Source organism: Mus musculus, chromosome 4 (assembly GCF_000001635.26).
Source record: "Mus musculus strain C57BL/6J chromosome 4, GRCm38.p6 C57BL/6J".
Classification (NCBI taxonomy): Eukaryota; Metazoa; Chordata; class Mammalia; order Rodentia; family Muridae; genus Mus; species Mus musculus.
The window spans coordinates 32,002,796-32,026,545 of NC_000070.6; the positions used below are offsets into that span (position 1 = coordinate 32,002,796).

Below are 23,750 nucleotides of genomic sequence, written 5' to 3' on the forward strand. Positions count from 1 at the left end.
TTAGTTCAAATTCATGCATGTGACATACATTTTTATCATGTTTTCTAACATGAATGAGGACTAAGTATAAAGTATTTTGTTCTTTTGTTTTCATGTGAGTACAGTATTCATATGTAATAAAGTTATGGTATAATGTATAGTTCATGTATATATGTAAAAATATCAGTGTAATTTATTTTGAGAAAATATACATTTTAATCATTTAGAAAGTTTCATTTTTTCATCTTTATAAGAATTTATGATATTCTTTGTAGTTTCAAATAAAAGAATGTTTTATACTTCCCTATAATATATAAACATAAAAATATCTTGATAGGCTGGGCATAATGTTGCACACCTTTAATCCCAGCACCTGAGAGGCAGATAGATGTCTGTGAGTTTGAGGCCAGCCTGATCTGCATAGCAAATTTCAGGACAGTTAGTATTATTACATACCTTGTGTGAATAAAAGAAGAAAAATAATACCTTGACTTTATTTAAGTCTGGTAATATTTTATGACAGTTCATATGGTATATATCCATACTGTATATACATGTAATCCTGACATATAGAAACAGATACATATGTTACTATATATTTTAGAGTCATTAATAGATGTAAACCTTGTCAGACTTATTCAATGATGGTTTTTCCAGTGTATTGTATACCCCAGAACTTTCTATTTGACAAGCTTCCCCCTTTTCCCTCACTGATATTTAAAGGCTTTTAGTCAGCCCTTTTAATTAACATCTGGTATTTGCTTTGAGTCTGTGGTCTTGATGAACACAAGCTTTTAAGCTCTGTTTGCTATTGCCATCAATACTTTCAGTTATTTGAGCTCTCGCCCAGTGTTCTCTGACAGTGAGCCTTTCCTCTAAGACACAGTAGCAGCTAGCTAGTTTAAGAGCTTCTGTCTGAATACTCATATACCAAGCCTTGCTTATTCCCCACTGCACATACTCAGCTTAGACGTGGCTATTAATCCTTTAATGTACAGTGCCTTCAAAGTAGGAAAACTTGGGGATTGAAGCAGACTGTGGCTATGGGACAGTCATTGGCATGAACTGTCTGCCATACAGCATTCCGGAAGATAAGGGAGGAAAGACAAGGTTTGATTTGGCAGTAACACTGCTCAAAATAGTTGACATAACTAGTGTTTAAATTGCATCCTCTTTCAAGTGTATTGAAGTATTATAACCTCAAAGTGCCACTTTAGGATAAGGGTGACAGAGAATAATCATAGTATACTCTGGAAGCATTTCACCAGGAACGTGCCTGGGTGACCATTGGGTTGGATCCCTCCTCATGAGCTAGCATTCAGTCTGTGGGAGGAGCATGCCCACAGCCTGGCTTTCCATGGCTGTACAGTGCACAGCTTTCCAAAATTGCTCAGGGGCAGTTCTTCTGGTTTTAATTTTATTTTGAGTCTCCCCTATCAATGCCCCCAGCATTGAGATTGGGAAAGAGCCTGACCAAAAAATCGAACCCAGGCAGTACAGTTGTCCTGAAAAGGAAGAGTTTATTAATGAAGCTTAGCATTACATCTCAAAAGAAAAAAGAAAAAAATGAACCAACCATTTGTGTGTACTTGGGCTTGTGACTTGAAAAATAATCTCAATAAAATTACTTTTACCTATAAATTAAAATGTAGGGCTTTTTTGGTACTTCCCTTTCTATTGAAAGAAAAGCAAACTTAATTACACATAACAATGTAAATATGTAAAGACTTTCTTCGCCACTTAGAGTTTACACAGTTTATAGTTAATTTGGGACACTTAGGAAGTACTCAAAATTTACCTGGCCTTTTAGAATATGTGAGGGGGAAAAAAAGCAACCCTATTTACTAGCTATATCAACAATGATTGTGCTCAGACCCTGGAAAAATAAGACAAAGCCAGTCCACTTAATGTACAAGGGTTATTGCCACCCCAAACATAAAAACACATTGCCCTTCCCTACAGAGGAGAAAGGTGAGAGATGCTTTCCCACATAGTGCTCTCCTGTCCATCTGCCTCTCTGTAGAACTGCCCCTGCTGTGGGCAGCAGGCAAACAAGAGTGAACCTCTCCTCCCCAAATCAACCATCAAAGTCTGCATTTCCTTCTAAATCTCCTACAGAAGTGCTCTGTGGTGCCATAGAGAACCCTCAGCACCACAGGAGGAAACCCAGCTTTCCTGTACCAGTGCTGCTGGCAGTCATTGGCTAGGGCCTGACTGCACCCAGACTTCAGGCAAGGTCTAATAGATCTCTAGCGGGCCTCAAACCATGTAGCAGAAGATGACCTTGACCTCTTGATTCTCCAGCCCCTACCCCCCAAGAGCTTATAGGTGTCCACCACCACATCCTGTCTATATGTAGCGTTGATATCAGACCCAGGACTTTCTTTGTGCTAGGCAAGCACCACCCCCAACCCGGTACCAAGTCCTTTTTAATCAGACCATACTTACTTGATAATTTTTCTTACAGTTGGGGAACCACTACTGATAATATTGCTGTTTGTTATGCGCTGACTTTGGTGCCAGACAGGCCCTTAATAGACACTACCTGTGTCTACCCTAGACACTGAATCCTCTTTTGGCAGATGGGTCACCCAAGAATTAGAGAATAGCCTGAACGTTAGTCTCTGTCCCTTCCATGGTTTCAGTTCCTCTTAAGGGATTTTGAATGCAAGTCAGATTCAGTGGCACACTGTACACTTTATTGTTCTGTCTTACATTACAGGAGTGGGGATTAGCTTAGATGGTAGAGTGCTTGCCTGGGCTTTATTCTCAGCACACGGAGAAGTAGCTCTGGGGGTGACCCAGTGCTTGGGAGGCGGAGGTAGCAGGAGGGTTATATATCCAAGCTCATCTTTGTTTGTCTGCAAGATGAATTTGAGACCAACATCTCAAAAAACAAACAGAATAATCAAAAAACTACATGTAATTTGTACTGAAGTGATCAAAATGAATGCTAAGTGCTATGGTTTCTAATTGTCTGTAATTTTTCAGTAATGATTAACTATTGTATCACTGAGCCAGGTTAACCCATAATAAATATCATAATAGTGAATCTAGGCAGGTGACTAGATACATTTACTTGTTAAACATGTAGGTGAACCTTCCTGTTTCACTGAAATGATGTACTGTAAAGTAGGCCTCATACCCCTTTTGGGATTCCATCCAGTATGCAACTACCATTCCACAGCAACACAGTTACCATTATCTAGAGAATCAGACACACAGTATGAACCCAACATGCTCCTTAGTTATCCTGAGCTTCAACAATGTATGCAGCTAGGCACCTGTTATGGAGTTTGTACAGAATATGAGAGTACAGACATACAGTAGGAGCTGATGTTATAGGCCTTCTACTATGCAGATGAGTATATGCCTGCCAGTGCTCTTGGTAGTACTTCATTGTCTTCGTGATAGTATTCTTGCTGTCCAGATATGAAATGAAGATAGGACTGAGGAAGAAGTTAAATCTTACATTCTGTTCTTTGGGGGGGGGGGGGCGGGGGAGGGGCGAGCTCGGTGGATAAGAGCTCCTGATGCCCTTGTGAGTTCAAGGCTAGTACTATATAGTGAGGTCTTGACTCACAAAATAAAAAGCTATAATGGAGCAAATCTCAGACTGGGATTGTATGTGTTTGGACTTAAGAGCTTTCAGGAGTACCTGGGACTGCCATAGAGAAGTACCCATTTAAATCCGCTACATCTGTGCTTTAAAGTTTATAAGATAAACAACAGCCCTAGTCCAGTTTGTGCTTCTGTGACTTCAGTAATTCTAAAAGGGACGAGAGGCTTTCAGATGTGTGTGATAGCACTGAGCATGAAAGTTCTTGATTTAATGGAATTATTTTCTGGCCTTCTAGATGACCCATTAAAACATAAGCTTTTTTGTTTTGTTTTGTTTTTTTGTTTTGTTTTGTCTGTAAAGTCACTTTCCATCTCGGTTCATAAATACAGAGATAAGATCCCAGCCAAAGGCCAGTTGCAGTTCTGTGTCTCCTGCCGGCAGCTCACGCCAGGAGTTTATATTTGACTTACATTCTTTTGCTGCCCCAAGTTGCCGTGTGGCATTTCTGTCAGTTAGTGCTCTGCATCTTTGAACGCTAGTTTATGTAAGAAGAGGGTGAACTGGGAATGTCTTCTGGAAGAAGCAGCTCGAAAAGCTGTGATAGTTGGAGAGCATTTAGGGCCATCAGAATTCTACCAGCAAAATTGAAGAACAGATCCTAAAAGCAGTGGTTCCATGGTTGTTTGGGAGCTATAAGTAAGTGAGCCACAAGCTAATTTTTAATGTCAAATGTTACTTAATTTTCTTACTTATGCCTTATATGTTTTCAGATACTTTTAAGGAGCACAGTTAATGTTGTTTTTGAGAACTTTAGATTTTCATACTAGTTTTTCTCTGTCTTTGAGAAGTTAATTTGTAAAGGAATCTTTGATAATAATACAAAGCATATCAGGCCCAAGTTTATGTAGGAACTGAGTATAAATAACCAAAATTTCAAGGAATTTTCCTTGGAAAACATCCTTGTGGTGCCTTATAGACCTGGTTTTGAACTAGGGAGGGACCAGTTGGTGCTGTGCACCACTGCGTGATCTCAGCTGTGTTTACTCAGCTGTGTCACTCAGCTTCTAGCCACAGCTTAAAGAGCATTGTTCTTTGGTCAAGGCCTTTAATGTGCCCTTGTTTGATTGTTGTGTCTTGGAACTTACCTAAAGGTGTGGGACTAATAAATGGTGGGGCCGAAGCTGAGACTCTGAGTGGGCAGAGACACGGTTCTCACTGCTGCCTTCAGCAGCCTGAAGAATTATTTCCTCTAGACTTTAGAGACATCAGCGTGGGCCAAACCAGGAATTAGAGTTTTGATGCTGGAAAACTTGTAGTGCTAGCTCTCAAGAATAAAAAACCCACGAGCTTCTCAGAGTGCTGCCGAGTAAGCTCCTCAGCTGTACCTGGGGCTTCTCCAGGGACAGTTTCAGTTGCCTTAGCACTAGCCCTATGGACCATTTGGTTACTCTCAAGTTAACAGCTCAGGGTTGGAAGGAATCCTTTCTGTTTCTTTGTTTCTCTTTGGATAAGCAAGATTATACAGTAGAATTAGAGGTGCCTTAGATGAACCCCAAGCTCCTGGTGTGTAGAAGGAAATTGGTATACATCTTTTTCTGTAAGTGAAGTTTCAGGCAAAATGCCTAGGACACTTAGGGCAGGGAAGGGAGAAGGGCCTTCCATTGCTGACTGCTTGAATGCCTGCTTCTCCGCTGGTGAGAGGCTCCTGCTAGATTTCAGGGTTAGGGCTCCTCTCCCTTTTACAACACCCAGATTTTCCATGTCGTAGAACACCTCACATCAGTACTTCTTAATTTGTTTGGTTTTAAAATATATTTTTAATATTAATATTCTATTAACATAACCTAGAGTGCTTTTTTACATGGTTTATCTTTTCTATTTAACTTCATTTTTTTCTAGTTGTTCACATTTTTGTTGTTGTTTTAATGGGAGGTGTGGATGTGCAGGAGTATGCAGGCGCCCGAGGAGGCTGGGTGTGTCAGATCTCCTGGAGCTGGAGTTTCAGGCACATGGGAGTCATCTGATGTAGGAGCTGAGAACCTGGCCTGGGCACTGTAGGAGAGCAGGGAGTGCTCCTAACAACCCGTCATCTTTCCAGCCCCTGTTTTAACTTATGTAAATTAGATTCATCTCTTAGGATCACATTTAATTCATCCTGACTGTTGGATGTTATGTTATGTTATGTGTTTGTCTCTGTGTACGTGCACATATGCATGCTACATGTGTGTGGTCCCCAAAAAAGGCCAGAATAGAACATCAGATTCCCTGGTGCCAGAGCTGTGAACCTCCTCAGCCCCCTGGAAAGTCAGCCCTGTAGAGACAGGAAGCACTTTTAACCACCAAGCCATCTCTACCCCAGGGTTGGGGGTTGTGCTTTGTTGCATTTTGTGCTTTAATGGTGTAGTTTGCGTTTGTTCCTTTTCCTGGTAAACTAGTCCATCTTTATTTTAGACTCTTCTTTATCCTCTTACCATCTCTGAGGTGGAATAGGTACATTTCTCATTTCTCATCCCCTTTGCCTTTCTAGGTGAAAAGTTAGATCATGCCACTTGTAGTAAATACCTTGGAGATTTTAACATTTGTACCAAGCCTGCTTTTCCTGAAAAACCCAAGCATTTTAAAAGCAATGTTCTTGCTTATCCTGGTTTTATGATGCTGTAGATTATATTTCTGTGTTGTTTGGTAGTTTTGTAAGTTCATTACTGTCTTCTTACCTACTGTTTTCAGTATGGAGAAGACTAGTACCCATTCTTATCAGGATTTTCTTCAAGGAAACTGAATTTTAGCCCTTTGGTCCAGGAAAAAAAAAAAATTCTTGTTAAGTAAAGTTCCTGCTTAGACATTCCTGTTGTAGGAGTTTGTGAGGTAGGTAAGGTGAGGCTTATCATTTCAGATGCTGTTCTGAGCACATTCTTCACTGTTCCAGGCTGCGGGCAGTCTTCTGCCAGCATTCTCTGGCTTCCGTGGTGGCTGAAGCTCATGGTTTGTGAGTGCGTGTTGAATATTTCTTCTGAAAAGCATGAAATGGGTTGTGTTTCTGGCTTTGAGGGTTTTTCTTCCAGATTTTGAAATATACACATGTATGTGATGGGACACCTGGCTCATAAGGCCCAGGCCTGAACTTGCCATGCATTTGTTTTCTCTGTACAATATGCATCGCCTGCAGGTCACTTAAATGATGGCTTCAGTCACATGAGGTGTTTGTTAGGTACACAGTTTCTACTTGTGGCATCTTGTGAGCACTGGAAGTTTCAGGTTTCAAAGCATTTCTAATTTCAGATCTGTTGACTTAGGGACACTTCACCTGTAGCTGCCATTTCCCTCGGGAGGCCACTTCTATTTTTTGCTTGTCTGTTTTCTGGAATTTGACCATATCTGACCATGTGAAACATGGGACATGCGTCTGTCTCATTTCTCATACTGTCGCTCAGTTCTGTCTTCCTTCATTTCGTGTCCCTGTACAAGGGACTTTCATGTTCCTCCTGCTTCTGCCTCCAAGTGCTGATCACAGCTGTCTGCCACCATGCTGGGCTTGCCAACTGCTTTTATTGGAAGGTTTTTCATTTTTTGCTAGTTTTCTCTTTCCCACAGAACAAAGCATTCCCGAGCCTTGGCTTTGAGCGGGGATTAAGCAGGCCTTCTCATCCTACAGAGAATTGGTGGCTCTGTTACTAGTTCCTCAACATAACAGACGATCCAGGGTTGTAAAGTCTTAGCATTGGCAGCTTAAGGGCTACCCGTCCGCTTTTGTTTTGTGGGCTTTATTTCTCTGTAAGTTTTGAAGAGATGCTATGTATGAATGCATAGTGAATTTGATATACACTGACTATATACTTAGAATGCTGCTTTCAAGAGTCTTAGGCATCTACTAGTAAAAATTGAAAATGTTTGCCTCTTATTGGATGTGAAGATGTGTCTTGTAATTCTTTTTTAAAAAAAGAAAAAAGTGACAGCTTTTCCTCCTACCGTTTCTTCACAGGTGAGCAGCCGGTCATCCAGCCCTAGTGTCAGAATGATCACTACCTCAGGACCAACCTCAGAGAAGCCAGCTCGCAGTCACCCGTGGACCCCTGATGATTCCACAGGTGACCAGTCTAGTTCCTTGTAATACAAAATGGATTGACTTGAGGCATTAATCTTTACAAAGACAAGCATGATGTCATTATTTAGATCTTCATGTTTATAAAATCAACCACTTGGCAGTAGCTTTCGAAATGCCCTTGGAGTGTTATGGCAGAGACTAAGTGCTTTACCCTGTGTGTGTTTTTCCCTCCCACATACTAAACACGTATATTAAAAATAGTCAGATTTTTCCAGTTGGAAGCATGTGTTCTTGTACTTCACTCTGTGATTTTTGTATCATGATTGTTCCTGTTGGACCTTTTCAGTAACTACAATTCCCATATCGCTAACAATGACCACCAGCATCTTTACTTGACTTTCTACTTTTTATTAATAATGTTTTATACGTGAATACAGTATATTTAGACCATCTCGAACCCTACTCCAACTCCTCCCAAATATGTCTCAGATCTGCGTTTAGTCTCCATTGTGTGTATTCCTGATACATGACTGTGTCGTGAAAGGACATTTTCACAAAAGTATCTCATGCATAATGAACATACCCCGTACCACTCTTTTCACCCACCCTCCTTCCTTTAGTCCTCATTGTTCCTCTTAGACAGTTTCACTTCTACTTTGATGTCTTACACAAACGTGATTCTATGTATCTGTAAAGTTAAAGAACCACAAAGGAGTGAAAACAAATACTTTTCTAAGACCAGTTTAACTTGTTTCCAGTTGCATCCATTTTCCTACAAAGGACACACTGGAAACTCTATTGTGTATACCTGTGGCATGTTCTTTATCCTCTGTTGTTGGCCATCCCAGTGAGTTCTGTAGCTCAGCTGTTATGTATAGCGCTGCAGTAAACATGGATGTGGAAGTACTGCTGTGATGCGCTTGTCGAACAGAAGTCCTTTGGGTAAACATCCAGGGGCCTATTTTAGTGTTTTTAATGTTTTGAGGATCTTCTGTAGTGATTTCACAATGGCTGACAAGTTTACATTTCTGCCAGCAGTGTACATAAGGGTACTCTTCTGGCAGCTGAAGTGAGATTACAGCAAAGTTCCAATTTGCATTTTTCCCCAGTGGCTAGTGAGGTTGAGCAATTTCCATGTTTTCCTCATAAGAGTATCTTTTATTCTTCCACAGTTTCATGCATGTATACAATATATCTTGAACATCCCCAACATGATTATCCTACTCCTTTTGGATCCATTCCCCAATGCCCCTTCCTCCTTTGTCTTCTTTTTGTGACCCACTGAATCCAGTTACTGTTCCCCAAAACCCTAGGGTTTGGATCAGCCACCACGCTTGGGCAACCTAGCAGCAGCCACACCCCTCCAAGGAAAATGCTTGTAACTCCCCTTCCTCCAGCAGCTATCACTTGCTCAGCTAAGGGTGGGGCCTCATGAGCCTCTTCGCCTTCTATGCTGGTTTATTGATTGGCTGATCTTGTGTGGGTAGCCACAGCTGCAATGGATTGATGAGTGGAATACCTAGACCCTGTCCATCAGCCAGCATTTCACCGCCTCCTGAGATCCTCTGGTTCTTGGATTCTTTTCTCCTCTTCTGTGATATTCCCTGAGCCTTCTTAGGTTGTTGATACAGCTGTCCCACTTAGGACTGAGCACTCACAGTTACTGATCCTTAACACTTTAACCTCTCTCTCCCTCCCTCCCTCCCTCCCTGAGTTAAATACTACAACTTCAAAAAGAATCTTCTCTAGCCAGGGTTGAAAGCCACTCTAATCCATAGGAATAAATATCACTATTTAGAAGCAGGTTGATAACATGTTAATATAGCAAGATAACATTAGACTCCTCTCTAGGACCTAGGACCTAATCAGGGCTGGTTTTGACCAGGCCATTTCTCTTGTGTTTATTAGCCACTTGTATTACATCTTTTGAGAACTGTCTAATCATTAGTCTGCGTACTGATTTGATTGGCTGCTTGCTTTCTTCAGGGTTTTATTTTTGTTCTTTTATTTTTATTATAAATATACATACACAGCCATGAAAGACTTTTCCCCCCACTCTATAGACTGTATTTAACTTGTTAGTGGTTGGTTGGTTGGTTGGTTGGTTGGTTGGTTGGTTGGTTGGTTGGTTTGTAGGAGGAGCAGGATCTCACAGTGTGTATATTACTTCTGGCCTCAAAACTTACTATGGTAGACCCTGTGGGCTTCAAAGTCACAGCTAATCGCCTGTCTCTGCTCACACGTGCTGGGATAAAGGCCAGCACGCCCAGCTTAGCTGTTCTTTTGCTGTGAAGAAGCTTTGGAAGTTGATGAGATCCCTTTTGTCAGCTGTTAGAGTTATTTCCTGAGTGTCAGCCTCTGGTTTTTAAAACACAGAATATGTGTCCAAGTGAGAAATCTATTTGGCAACTTTTCATACCTCATGAGAGACTTTATTTCAAATGCATAGACATTTGAAATCCTTTTAGTTTATTAAAACTCCAGTGTAAATAGCTCAGTTTATCATAATGGCGGATTAAAAATACCTGTGCAAAGGGAGGGATAGTTTTCTCATGAGAGCACAGTACTGTGATGTCTTAGCACACACGCAAGCACTGTATCTAAGGAAGATCTTGTTCTGTGTTTTAGTACAACAGAAGGGAAGGAAGGTGGTCTCATAGACCTTGGAAAATGAAGTTGTTTGAAATTAAGCAGGTTGTTGTGCCACACCCCTTTAATCCCAGCACTCAGGAGGCAGAGGCAGGCGGATCTCTATGACATCAAGAGCAGACTGGTCTACAAAGAGAGTTCTAGGGTAGCCAAGGCTACACAAAGAAACCTGTGTCAAAAACAAAAAGAAAGAAAAAAGTACCAATTAAACTGAAATTTTGAAGTTAGTTTACTGTCTTCACAAACTATGTTTTCAGTATTTATAGATACCTGGTATGGCCTAGTCAGGTTTATAGTTTCATTTTAAAAATTAAATGAGCAGCTTTTCCCTGTGTCATATAATTTAGAACTATGTTTAGCAAGGGGTGTGTACTGTCTACTTTGGGTAAGTTAAACACTTATAGTAGCAAAACCTCACCAAGATTCCTGTCCAGTGGTGCATAGTGAAGTGCTCTAGCCATTGGGGTGACACCAGCTGCTGCTGTTGTTGTTGGGCTGTTGTTCTTGATGATGATGATGACCACAACCCCCCCCCCCAAACTAAGGGACTATTCTCCCTTGCATTGCCTTAGAGGGTTTCCTAATTTCAGCCTAGATTCGTACATGGGAATCAACAGTGTGGCACAGGAGAAAATCAGATCTCTTTAGATGTCTGCTATCCACTGTTTTCTACGCATGCAAACCCAGATATCCTGCTCCTTGACCCGAGTGGTACGGCAGCCTATCAATCACTAAGTGTTTTACCTGGGCCCAGGCTGCAGTGCCCGCTAAATTTTGTCTTTGCATTGAAATAATTGCAGCTCTGTCACTACATAGGATAGGTTATAGAGAACAGATGAGGAAAGCCGCCTTCTTCTCATAGACCCAGGAAATAACCGGAAGTGTAAACATAAGATAAAATAGCATAACTATTAAATTGTTCTGTATTCTTCCAGAGAAAATCTAAAGAATATAACTTAAAATCTTAACAGATAAATACTCTCCTGTTTCAGTTTACACTGTTATGGTTGTAAAGTGAGGCAAATACTCCCCCAGGGCCTAGAAACAGCAATATCTTGACACAACTTAAGAATTTACAGAGACACAGACCCACTTTCTTCTATGCTTAGAACCTTGCAAAGATAAATATGAGACATAGCCCATTCGTGGTGACCATGCCTAGAGTTGTGACACACGGTAACAGTGAACTTGCCATATGGCATGGTAAGCTGCTAACTTTATAGTTAAGCTAAATGTTTTAGTAGTTAAGACACAGATTAGTTAAGTAAGACCCAATGATCTCCATGGCTGTTCATACTTTCAGTCACATATGAGAGAGAAAAGAAAACATCCACAAGTGTGTCATACTTACTTTCCTATTGCTGTGATAAAGAATAGGAAATCCTTGAATAACCAAGGATCTTATTGGGGGTTTACAGTTTCAGAGTATTAGAGTCCATCACCATCATGGCAGAGAACATGGTGGCAGGCAGGCAGCCAACCATATGCTAAAGCAGCAGTTGACAGCTCATATTCTGATCCACAAATAGGAGCCAGAGAGACAGACCCTGGAAATGGCACAAGTCTTTTGAAACCTCAGAGTCCACCCCCAGTGACATGCCTCCTCCAACAGACTACATCTCCTAATTCTTCCCAAACAGTTCAGTGTATAGTTCAAGGGTCTGAGCCATGGGGGCCATTCTCATTCAAACCACCACTAAGGGAATGCACCTGTGAAGAAGTGAGGGTGCTAACATCTGTTGTGTTTGAAAAAACAGAAATTTTGCCTTACTCAAATTAACCAAAACAAGTGTAAGTTTTAGTATTTCATGAAAAGAGGTCATGTTTAATTACTAAGTATAAAAATAAATTTTCATGCTGTAACTATGCTATCTTGTGACCAGTTGTTTATATTAGAAACTAGAAGCTGTAATCCAACTTAGGCAGAAAAGAGAAAGTGAAATGCCATGCGTGTTACTTGTTGATTTTAGAGAACAAAGATGAAATCCAATAAAGGGCCTTAACTAATTGTCCCTTCATGAACTAACACACTACTTCTGAAATCTCAGCAAGTTCTCCTTCCCTCTCAAGTACCTGTGAGAGACTACGTGCTGGAACAGTGTGGGGAGAGTATCCGAGGTTTAGGGGAAGAGCGTGGGAGGGAAGTGTTTCTTTCATTGAGGAAACTTTTTAAGACAACTCATTGTCCTCTTAGTTAGGGTCTATCATTTTGTCTCATTTTTGTCTCATGGAAATCAGGGTTCGAGTGGGTCAGCGCCTTTCCTTAGCTTTCTTCATTGGACCCTGTGTGGGTTCCCCATTGTCATCACATGTGACCGTGCTGTAATCCGCCCCAGTCTGTCTGTGGGGGGCAGTTGTCCTTCCTCTGAATGCTTTGATAAGATTGGCTGGTGGCTTGAAGTCACTAGTGTAATGGTTTGGAACGTGGTGATAATTCAGAGTTCTGAATGCCTTTTGTCCTCTGTTGTTTGTGTCATATATTCTCCCCAGTAGTGTCTGATGAGGGACAGGCAGAAGGTGTCACATCCCCATCTGCATCAACTGAAAAGAGCCTCTGGAGAGTCTAGAACACTTGCTCTTCCCTACCTGTGTACACTGGTGCTGACAGTTGATCCAGCCTCCTGGTGAACAGAACACGAGGAAAGAATGTGGGCCTGCGTGGCTAGGATCAGCCAGGCCTCCCAACTTAATTGTAGACCATGCTTGTGTTTTAATATATGAGATCATGTGTTCCCCTTCTTTCCTTCAGAATTCAGAAGCAGACCCTGTCCATCACCAATAACAGTAACTTTTATTTAATAATATTCAGGGAGAGGGATGACATCTCATGCTTTTTTCCTACTTAGTATCATTCAGTAAGTGAATAATTATACTCATAAATTAATAAATAAAATGTGTGCTTTCCTTCCAGATACCAATGGCTCAGATAACTCCATCCCAATGGCGTATCTTACACTGGATCACCAGCTACAGGTAAAGAAGAACTCTCTCTCCTCCCTCCGCAAGGACTTAATGACATTCGCAGTGGTTTCCTGTCTACTTAGTTCTGCTTTCAGTTGCCCACCTTCAGCTTTAAAGTCTTTGCCAGACATGGTGCTCACGTCTCTAATCCTAGTACTTGGGAAGCAGAAGCAAGAGGGCCAGGGTTTCAAGGTCAGCTTCAGCTACAAAACAAGTTTGAGGTCATGCTGAACCACAGAGAGCCTATCTGAAAACCTATCTCTTTCCTTATTTTACAGTTAACTGGTTTAGGGCAGATATAACTCTACGTTCGTATGCTAACAGTCCTCTCAAAACCCTTCCCTCTCTGTTGTCGGGCTGCCCCGTACAGAATCTGTACCCCTGGATTGTCGGTGTGTTACGATATAAAGCTCGTGAGCCCCTCCCGTTTCCGACACTGTGTGCTGCATCCCTAGGGTCATGATGACTGAAAGTATGCGTAATGTCTCTTCACGCTTTTCTCTGAGTAGAGAATTGTAAGCATCTTGAGAGCCAGGCCACTTGGAAGGACAGAAAATTGCAGATCTGCCTGGACAGCACAGCCCAGTCCCTTAACAGAATGGGCTTCAGTGTGTTCCAGCTCTGTAGCAGGGCATGCCATGCTCTCCTCAGCCATTCTGAGCTGCTGACAAGGAGCAGGTCACCAGGATACAGCAGAACACTTAGAAAACAACTTCCAGTGAATTTGTTCTTGGGCAGTTTGTGAATGGCTGAAGTGCATTCTGATCACCCTAACCCACTCACCTCTGGCCACACTCCGACCTCTTCACCCTGCTGCCCTTTCTGACAGCCATATATTCTGTTTCATTTTGTTCACAAGGTCTGCCCTAGCTCATTGTGTGGCCGAGGGGTTGGCACTGTCCGCTGGCCTGGGGGCGGGGCTCCTCTGCTCACTCACTGTCACTTACAGTGCTTTGGAGCTCTAAGAATGACAGTAACCGCCTCTGCCTTGGCCGTCCTCTTAGGTAGACACCAAGGTTTAACCTTAATAGTTCTGCTTTCTTTCCAGCCTCTAGCGCCGTGCCCAAACTCCAAAGAATCCATGGCAGTGTTCGAACAACATTGTAAAATGGCACAGGAGTATATGAAAGTTCAAACCGAAATCGCATTGTTACTACAGAGAAAGTAAGTGTTCCCCCCCCCTCGTTTTTTTAACAAATAAACCTTAAAATACTTTTTAAAAAAATAAGTTAAAATACTGGTATTTTGGATTTAAAATGTATTGAAGTAGGAGCATTATTTTAAAAGACTTTAAGAAATTTTTATCTTAAAAGTTCTAGAATTAGTCATTAAACATAATTCTAGGGACTAGAATATGTCTCAGCAAACTAAGAGCACATGTGTTGCTCTTACAGAGGACCACGCCTATCTTGGACAGCTCAGTCATATGTAACTACTGCACCAGGGTATTCATCCGATGCCTTCTTCCAGCCTCTAGGGCACCGAACTCATTGTGCACATAACCACACACGCATAGACATACACAAAATCCAAAATAAATCTTTAGGCTGGTGTGGTGACACATGTCTTTAGTTTTAACACTAAAGGTAGAGGTAGAGGCTGGCAGAGCTTTGTAAATTTGAGGCCATCCTAAGCTACAACAGTGAGACTCTTCTCAAAAAATAATTAAGTTAATGAATAAATCCAAACCTTTAAAAGTATTTCCATGTAGGTTTATGTTAAACTATAAGCACCCTTTAACTGGTTTCACCCAGAACGCGGCCTTTTGATAGCAGCATCATATAGTGCTAAGGAAGATAAGCTGGTTGCATACCCACATTGTATTGTCAGAGGCTATTTAGAGTTGCCACTACAGAGGTTTATTGGTTCTGCCTCCACTAAAGGTAAGGAAATGTGTTTTCCTAGCACTCAACTAAATTTGATCTTTGAGGCATTTGTCTGCACGGTCTTGTGTGTTGAATAAAGCAAGGTTACTTGTGACAGGCTCTTGTTTGTATCTGTGACTGTTTTGGAGGTAATGTTATAGTTACCTGTATCTCTGCTTTTCAGAGAGCCGTAGGAACTGCCTGCCTTCTGCTTTTAAAATCTCCTGGCTTATTTTTAATACGTAGCTTGGTTTGGTTTATGTAAGAGGTTAGCGCTCACTTTTCATAAGCATGACCCTTGTAAATGTTAGACTTGTGAAGAATGCCAACTAAAATGTTGTAGGGAAAATAGGATAAATAAATGTATATATGGAAGTAGGGTTCGTAACAGTAACTGGCTCTGAAGTAAAATGCCCTGTGTTTCGGAGTAACTCGTGCTGTGCTTGCGAAAGGGAGGCTAGGGCAGTGAGGTGCTAATGGGTAGAGGCACTTGTGACCAAACTGACATCTCCAGAGCCCACTGATGAGAGAAGAGGACCATCTCCCCAGTTTGTCCTCTCACCTCCACACACCATGCGTGCACGAGCATGCATGTGCAATGAATAATATAAACATAATAATACAAGAATACGTTTGGAAAAGAGGAAAATAGTATAGTAATTTAAATGACTGTGTCTTAAAGTTACCATAAGTAGGAAGTTGAATGTCATGGTCTGAAAGCTGGAGAAGTAGCTGTGGCCCTCCTGGCACTTTTTATTTGGAGAGGAGGCCTGCTATAATATTTCCGTATTTAATCTGCCTTGTCGTATAAGTGTGTGACGGAAGAGTTCTCTGCTAACAAAATAGAAACGTTGGGTATAGGTGGATGTAACACTTGTCTAAGTACTTGCTTTGACTTTTTTTAAGTAGTTGTTTATTATGTGCGCTGTGGATGTAGACACGGCATGGCATGCACGTGTGTGCCTGTCACAGACAGCTGCTGGCTGGCGGGAGTCTTCTCTCATGAGACCGCGCTCAGCATCAGGCATGGTGGCAAGGCCTTGCCACTAACCGGTCACCCGCCTCAGTACTTACTTTAAATGGTAACTATTGAGAAGTTCCTTTTGATAAGACGTTATTGTTTATTTACACCCAGTACTCTCACTTTAGGGCTAACATTTAATGTCCTCAAAGTAAAGGAACTTGAAGCTTACCTGCCTGTAAGAATGAGGGTCTCCCAAAAATCTTTACAAATACTGTTTCTGCTGTTCCATTAGAGCTGCAGTTAGGTAGCCCTGTGACTGCAGAGTAAGGATGGGAGGACCTTGGCGTATAGCTGTGAAGTAGGAACTGTGACACAGTGCTGTCTCTGGAACTGAGCCTCCTTTTCTTCCTACCAAGAAAGGAGGGCACCACATGAAATTTCCTGAAACTTAGTGCAGTGTTTCTCTGATTTACTGATTGCTTAAGTACTTAATGAAGGGCTGTCTTGTGGGTTTACAATAGATGAGTGGGAGGTTTCTATTCTGTCCTAGGACCATATTGGAGTAATATACTTAAGCTGCAGAATGATAGGGAGAAAGGTTCTAATTAGCTGAGTTTCCTTCATCAGCTACCGGTGTGCATCTTCCCATCGGGTGTAATGTCTGTTGTGTAATTTGTTTATAGGCAAGAACTAGTTGCAGAATTGGACCAGGATGAAAAGGACCAGCAAAATACATCTCGTCTGGTACAGGAACATAAAAAGCTTTTAGATGAAAACAAAAGCCTTTCTACTTATTACCAGCAATGCAAAAAACAACTAGAGGTCATCAGAAGCCAACAGCAGAAACGACAAGGCACTTCATGATTCTCTGGGACCGTTACGTTTTAAAATATGCAAAGACCTTTTTTTAAGAGAAGACAAACCATTATAACAGTTCATGAGTGTTAGCTTTTTGGCGTGTTCTGAATGCCAAATGCCTCTCTTTGCTGCATTTGTTATGTCAGTTACCTTTCTTCTTATGGTGGATATAAAATCCACTGTCGTGTTGCAGCAGATGATGGCACCTGTGGCTTGGGAAGGCGAGCGTGCTCAGCTTCAGAGCACATGAAGTGAACCTGGCTGTATGTGCATGCTCCTGGAGTGAGCTACCTAACAGGAGGGGGTAGCACACTGGCTACTGTGTGCAGGCATCATCCTTTCTCTGTAGTAAAAGGTGGGACCTCAAGAATTTTCTTCAAAGTGCTCATCTCAAAAATCTGATTTTTTTCCCAGTAGATGGTATGCTCCAATGTAAAGACAGGGTATTAAAATAACTTGTGGTACATTACAGAGGGACAGAATGTTGAGGCTGAGTTCAAAGACAGGGTTTGTGCCAACACATCCTGGATCAATACTAACTGTAGTCCCACCTGTTACTATTAAAGGTGAGTGGTGGCAGCTGTGCTTAAGGAGAGCAAGTTTACTGACTTTCGTGAGGTTGAGCATCGTCTGTGAAATATGAATGACATGCTCTTTTTACACCCTATGGATTTTCAATTCTGTGTGAAAACAGAAGCCTTTCTGACTTTTAATATTAGTAGCAGATGAAATTGAAAGATGATGATGTAGCTTAAATGATCCTTCTTGTAACCATTACTGAGTTGTTTTATGATATATTTGAAGAAAATTGAAAAATAATAGAGACACAAATCATTGGCCCAGCTAAAGGAGGCTTGAGCTGAGCTATCGGTCTGTTATACCAAATAAGGAACACAGCAGGCTAATCAGGAGGCCCGAGTAAGGAAGGCAAAGGAGGAAAATTAAACCCACTTTCGTAGCTACTCAGAGGACTTGATTCCTCTGAAGTCCTTTCCTGAGTCTGTTGCCTTCCCATGCTTTTAAGAGAATTTGAACACTTACAAAGAGAATATTTATATTGTTAACAATAAGTTTACTACCAACCTTCAAAATAACTTAAAGGTAATAATAAAATGCCATTAAAAAAATAAATCCCTAAGATCTATTTTTTCAGTCCATGTTAACACATTTTGATACCAGTGCATGAATGTCTTTTAAATTAGATGCCATCAGCTTCGCTTTTATAGTGTTCATGTTTGTAAAGAGAACATTTGGAATGGAAAGATGATCGCTGTGGTACTTAGATGTACATCTCGCATGTTCCTGCTCTGTTCCAGATGAGCACGAGAAGCTAGCGAAGGTGTTCTTTAAGGCTAAGACAGATAACCTTTTTCCTGTTATTTTTTTCCTCTCTGAGTTTTATAATGAATCCCTTCTGTATACAGTGAAGGTAAGGGAGAGTTTATAGCAAGATGTGCCTTCCTCAAAACCTGTTAGTAGAAAGCTCCTGGGAGCTAAATGTCTTCTTTCACTTAAATAAAAAAGATTATAGATAGCCTCAAACTCTATTAGGTGACATGAGTGCCGAGCTCAGCGTTAGTAGTGACATAAAACTGACACAGAAGATAGCTGTAGTCTGAGTCCAAGACCAACACCGCCTGCCACTGCTGCCTGTGCAGACATCTGGCACTCCACAGGAGAGCCATGGTCTCTGCTGTGCAGCATGCTGAAAGCATCTTGACTTCCCAGGAGATTCCACATTACATGGATGCAAGCTCATTTCTAGCCAGTTGTTTTGCAAGGTCTGCATCCTACAACTAAAAGGAAATTTTGTTGTCCTGGTCACTTGAAAGTATTCAAACAAGCAAATGGAAGAAAACACTGGATTTGCTCATGGTACCAGTGTTGAAAGATTGTTACTCGGTTGCTTGTGTATGCTCAGCTCCTTGGGGTTTCCGACACTGTGGTCCTGGACAGCCTTAAGTAGGTGCACTGGCACACTCACATGCATTTTTAAAGCTCCACTATCGCTGAACGTGAGCACACCATCCATACTTGAAATCCATACCAGTTTGCTCAATGTCTCAACCTGTAAAACCTTCAAATAACAACATACCAAGGAGCCAGATGGTCACTAATTCCTGTTCTACAATTTATTCAAGCCTCACTTCTTGGGTGAAGTAGAAAACAGGCAGACAGGTTTATACATTGATGTCCAAGAACCAGACAGTCCTGCACAGACACTAGTGGCATTTTGTTTCCATTTCCAGGAAAGGAAGCAAGGTTGTGCAATGTGGAGTGAAGTCCTCCTCAGCAGTAAAGCCATGCTCTAGGTTGAGTAAGTCAGTTAAGAGCACCATACTGCCATACTGAAAACATCTGCTTAGAGTTATTTACAAGTGGTTGGCTATTTTTTGTTGAAGTATTTTTTGAATAGCGAATGTCTTTTTCCTTCAAATTTCTGTCATTCTCCCAAGGCCCCCTCCTCCTGCAGCCAGAGATTACAGGTGGTTTTGTTTCTCCCTCCTTCCCTGTGTGTGTGTGTGTGTGTGTGTGTGTGTGTGTGTGTGTGTGTGTGTGTGTAGTCAACTCCTCTATTCACAAGCTAGTAAAGCTATCTACTTTTATTCCTGTCCAGGTATTTCTTGTAAGATGATATAATGCAGAAATTCTTGTGCATACTCTGTAACTGAAGGAGGCTTTTTTGATTTATTTTTGTCTTTAATAAAATTCAGATTGTTATTTCAGGCTGGTATGTAGGAATGGTAGCTGGCTTCTCTACACGACGACTGAGCTGTGGGTTTGCCCAGTGGTATTTACCTCATGCAGACCAATAGCTGAATCACCAGTTTCCTAGCATACTCAGTACAGTGTACCATAGTCATGCCAGAGACTGAATCATCGGACTGAGAGTCGGCTTAGCAGTTAAGAGCACTCATGTGGAGGACTAGGGTTCTGTTCCCAGCACCCGCATGGAGACTCCCAACTCTCTGCAACTCCAGTTCCGGGGTGGTCTGACTCCTTATGTTCCTGATGGTTCTTGTAAGCACATGGTGCATATATACTCAGACGAGCGTGCGCGCGCGCACACACACACACACACACACACACACACGTGAGAAAAAAAAAGTCCTCTTTATTTTTTCATGGGCCTTCATTTTTATGGAGTACAGCATAAAAGTGACTGACTTATCATTGCAAACTTCTTAATGTTTTTTCTAAGCTACAGTAACCATTTTGCTTTTATATCAAGTAACCCCCCCCCCCGCTTATAGATAACCACATATTTTTACTATCTATCCATTAGTTTCCTCGTTGCTTCAGTATTGATAAGCTACTGTTACTAATGACAAGTTCATGTCAGCCCCACCATAGAAGCCCCTGTAAGATGCTGAAGGCGGGGGTTGCTAAGCATTGGCCCCTGAATCTGCTCTTCTACCAGCTCCATCTGTGTAGGTGGAGTCACTTGTGTGAGAACTGCCCACTCATCAGCAGAGGAAACATTTCTACACCTCCTCAACCCAGATATCTGCTCGGAATGACTGCGATGTTGTGAAGGCCCCCTGTGAATTGGAGGGCTTCAGTGTTGGCACTCACTCACTTGGAATTCCTTCTTCCATCTGAGAGACAAAATGCCCAAAATGAAGTACAAGTACTGGGCCAACTGACAGAAGATCCACCCGGCACACAGGAAGTGAGCTCTGGTCTGAACTTTTGTCATCTTTGTGGTGGTGGTATTTTTGTTTCTGTCTACTAGGAAGTCATATTTAATTAAGGCGTAATTTATGTACAATAAACTTCATTCATTTCAAAGTGTACAGTTTACTGAGTTTTGACAGATACATGCACTTATGAAACCACTCCAGCAGTCAGCATCCTGAATATGTCTACCACATAATCTCCCCCATGCCCTTTTGAGGTCAGTTGTCCCCTCCAAGACCCCATCTATAGACAGCCCCTGGTCTCTGCTAGCTGTAGAGAGAACGAACATACAGTGCCTGTAGTCTTAAATGAAGTCCTACCCTGTGAATTTCCTCTTTTAAGCTCTCTCCCTTGATCTAAATGGCTTCTTTTTAATTCCTTTGAGAGGCTTTTCTAATTAATTTCTGATAGTACTTGAAACTCGGTGTTAGATTTTGAAAGAAACTTTAATTTTCGGGAATGTGTGGTGTATCGTGTTTCGCTGTACAGGGTCATAGTCTGGAGACACTTTAGATGATTATTGCCACAGACCCTCTGGGTCCCTGTGTCTGCGTGGAACGGGTCTCTGGGGCAGGTGGGCAAAGCGTCAGATGAATTGACAGACAGATGCACACAGGAGAGGTTGTGTAGAATCTGAATGTATGTGTCAGGTCGAGCATCAGACCTTTATAGTACAGAGAATACAAGGGGTTGGGAGTCACAGCAGGCAAGGTACATTGAAGTTTACCAGATACAAAACAAAGGAATGACTTCGAAAGGATTTACAGGAACCAGGTAAATGTTTACAATAAAGATAAAGCAGTCCTGCCTAGGATCAGCTTAATGACAGGCAAGAATTTCACACTTTAGTGTTAATAGCACCAGGGGGTTCTGCTCTTGGCAGGCCTCAAGAATAATGCAATGTCACAGACCCCTAAATTCCTAGGCCTTGCTAAATTCTTATCTGGAGAATCTCCATTTGTCAGGAGAGTATGCCAATTTGCTTTTGGTATGCAATGTAGCCTGTACTAAAGCTTTCTATCTCAGTGAGATTCCCTGGCTCTTTCTGCAGACCAGTTGAGCCACTGGCTATTGTAATGCTTAATTAGTTACTAGTTAATTAGTTAATAGGTTAACTTCCTTGCTGCCTTCTCACAGGATTCTAAACTCGGGGGGGGGGGGGGGGGCTTCTGGGATTTTGGAACACTGGGGAAACTAACTATACCGAATTAATCTTAAGAGGCATTTATAATAAAATATTAAAAGAGAGCTTGTAGATCCATACACCAGACTAACTCGGGAAAAGAGTATGAGAATGAGAGCGCCAAAACTCCAGGAGGAGAGCTTCCTTGAAACTCTTTGCCTCATGAGTGGCTTTTAGGCATCACTGCCTGTCAAGCTGACTCGACCGGAGTGCCGTGGCAGATTATTATGGCTTTTATAGAATCTCAATCCCTTGCTTGCAGAATTCCCCTTCACCTGGATAAAGTGTGCATTTGTAACTGTATACAGTCATGGGAAATAGCATGCTGGTAGGTCGGTCCATGTTACTTTTTAGTATATACTCTAACAGTTGGTATAACTTTTAAGAATGTTTTGTTGAATTATAAATACCTCCTGCTCGCTAAAAATCCTAAGAGGGCTCACTAGAAATCCTGAGAGAGAGCACTTGTTGCTTTTACAGAGAGGACCCAGGTTCAATTCCCAGCACCCATTTGATAGCTCACAACCCCATAATTCTGTTTCCAAGGGGATATGACACCCTCTCCTGACCTCCATGGGCATCAACCATGCACATGATACACATATATACACTCAGACAAAAGCATTCATACAAAAAAGTATAGTAAAAAAAAAAACCCTTTACCTAGGAAAGACTACATCACAAAACAATGTTTAGAACTGTTCAGTGGCTATACAAAGAGCCTGAGGGTACTTGACATATCTCACACATGTGTCATCTGTGATTCATGGCATGGTACACAAAAGTACAGTTTGCTTTCTTAGCCCATGTAGGGCTGGCCCCAGCCTGCCTTCATGCCTAGCCTCTGCTGTTTCTGCCATGAGCCAGCCACGCAGCCCTGGGAGCATCAGGTTTCTGTTTAAAGCACCTGGCCTTTTCATATCAGTTATTTCGGGCAGCCTTTCAAATCAGTAGCTTTCATGGTATAACCTGAGTCTTGTAAGATTCCAAAGGCTACTTTCCAGGAAGCTTTTTCTAAGAATGAGTAAATGTTTCCTGGTGATTTTAAATTTCCAAGTGAGGAACTTCATTCTTCTGTCCTTCTTCAGTGACTAGTGATAACCTCCATATTTCAGAACGTAGCCACGCCGTTGCAGTCAAAGCACCCGAAATGACTGAGGGAATGCTAACTGTGTATCTTCTGGGAAGCAAAGGAACGGTCAGAATGGGTTCGTCTTTAGAATTGTACGTATACGCCTTATCTTCAAACGTGATTCTTCATAGGAACTGAAAAAGACTCGACTTCATATGGAAAGACAAAAACTCAGCGTAGCTAAAGCAATCTTGAATAATAACTGATTTCAAGTTGTAGTGCAAAGCTGTTTATTGGAAAAAAAAAAACACACTGTAGAACTGACAGCAACTTTGATGTTTCTGGATGGCATGGCTGCGTGAAGAAGACTGCAGAATCCATCCATCTCTATCATGCTGCACAAAACTCAATTCCAGATTGATTAAGGACCTTAGCATAAGCCCATACACCCTGAGTATGTTAGAAAATAGGGGATGGGCTTGAACTTATCAGCACCAGAAAGGAGTTTCAGAAGAGGATGCATAGCCCAGGTACTAAGAGCAGCAATAAATGGGACCTGATGAAGTTAGAGTTCCTGTACAGCAAAAGACTATGTACAGAGTGAATGTTTCCATGATGTGTTGGGGTCTCGGCACCTGGCATTTGAAATGTTCCTTGGTGTAGTTACCTGGCCTTGTCCTTGTTGGGTAAGTGTTCCTGCTTTGGTTGCTACTGCTCACTCTGGGTCTTAGGCAAATGTGATCCCTGGTAGAAAGTGGGTGGGCAGGTGTCACAAAGGAATTGAGATGGGCTTTAAGGAAAAGCTTAAAAGGGTGATAGTGGGAAAGAGCTAAGGGGAGCCGAGTTCTGCACCAAGACATTCCCTTGGGGATAGCGGTGCACTGAGAAGAGGGGCTCCTGCAGACACACTGCAACAGGACTAAAGGTGAATCTA

General features: G+C 41.8%; 1 protein-coding gene across 4 annotated transcripts in view; it reads left to right on the top strand.

The window, feature by feature from the left end:
* Positions 1-20,675, top strand: part of Map3k7 (mitogen-activated protein kinase kinase kinase 7) — a 59,979-nt gene extending 39,304 nt beyond the window's left edge. For 2 of the 4 annotated variants that reach the window (XR_390323.4, XM_006537948.3), the window contains 4 exons: positions 7,521-7,626; positions 13,144-13,205; positions 14,242-14,357; positions 16,706-20,675. Coding sequence is in view for 3 of the 4 variants with exons in the window: in XM_006537948.3 (XP_006538011.1) it covers positions 7,521-7,626; positions 13,144-13,205; positions 14,242-14,357; positions 16,706-16,886 (465 nt within the window). In the remaining variant the exon portion in view is untranslated. The remainder of the gene's footprint in view (positions 1-7,520; positions 7,627-13,143; positions 13,206-14,241; positions 14,358-16,705) is intronic. The other 2 variants (NM_009316.1, NM_172688.3) reach the window with 1 other exon arrangement.
* Positions 20,676-23,750: the final 3,075 nt, after the last annotated feature.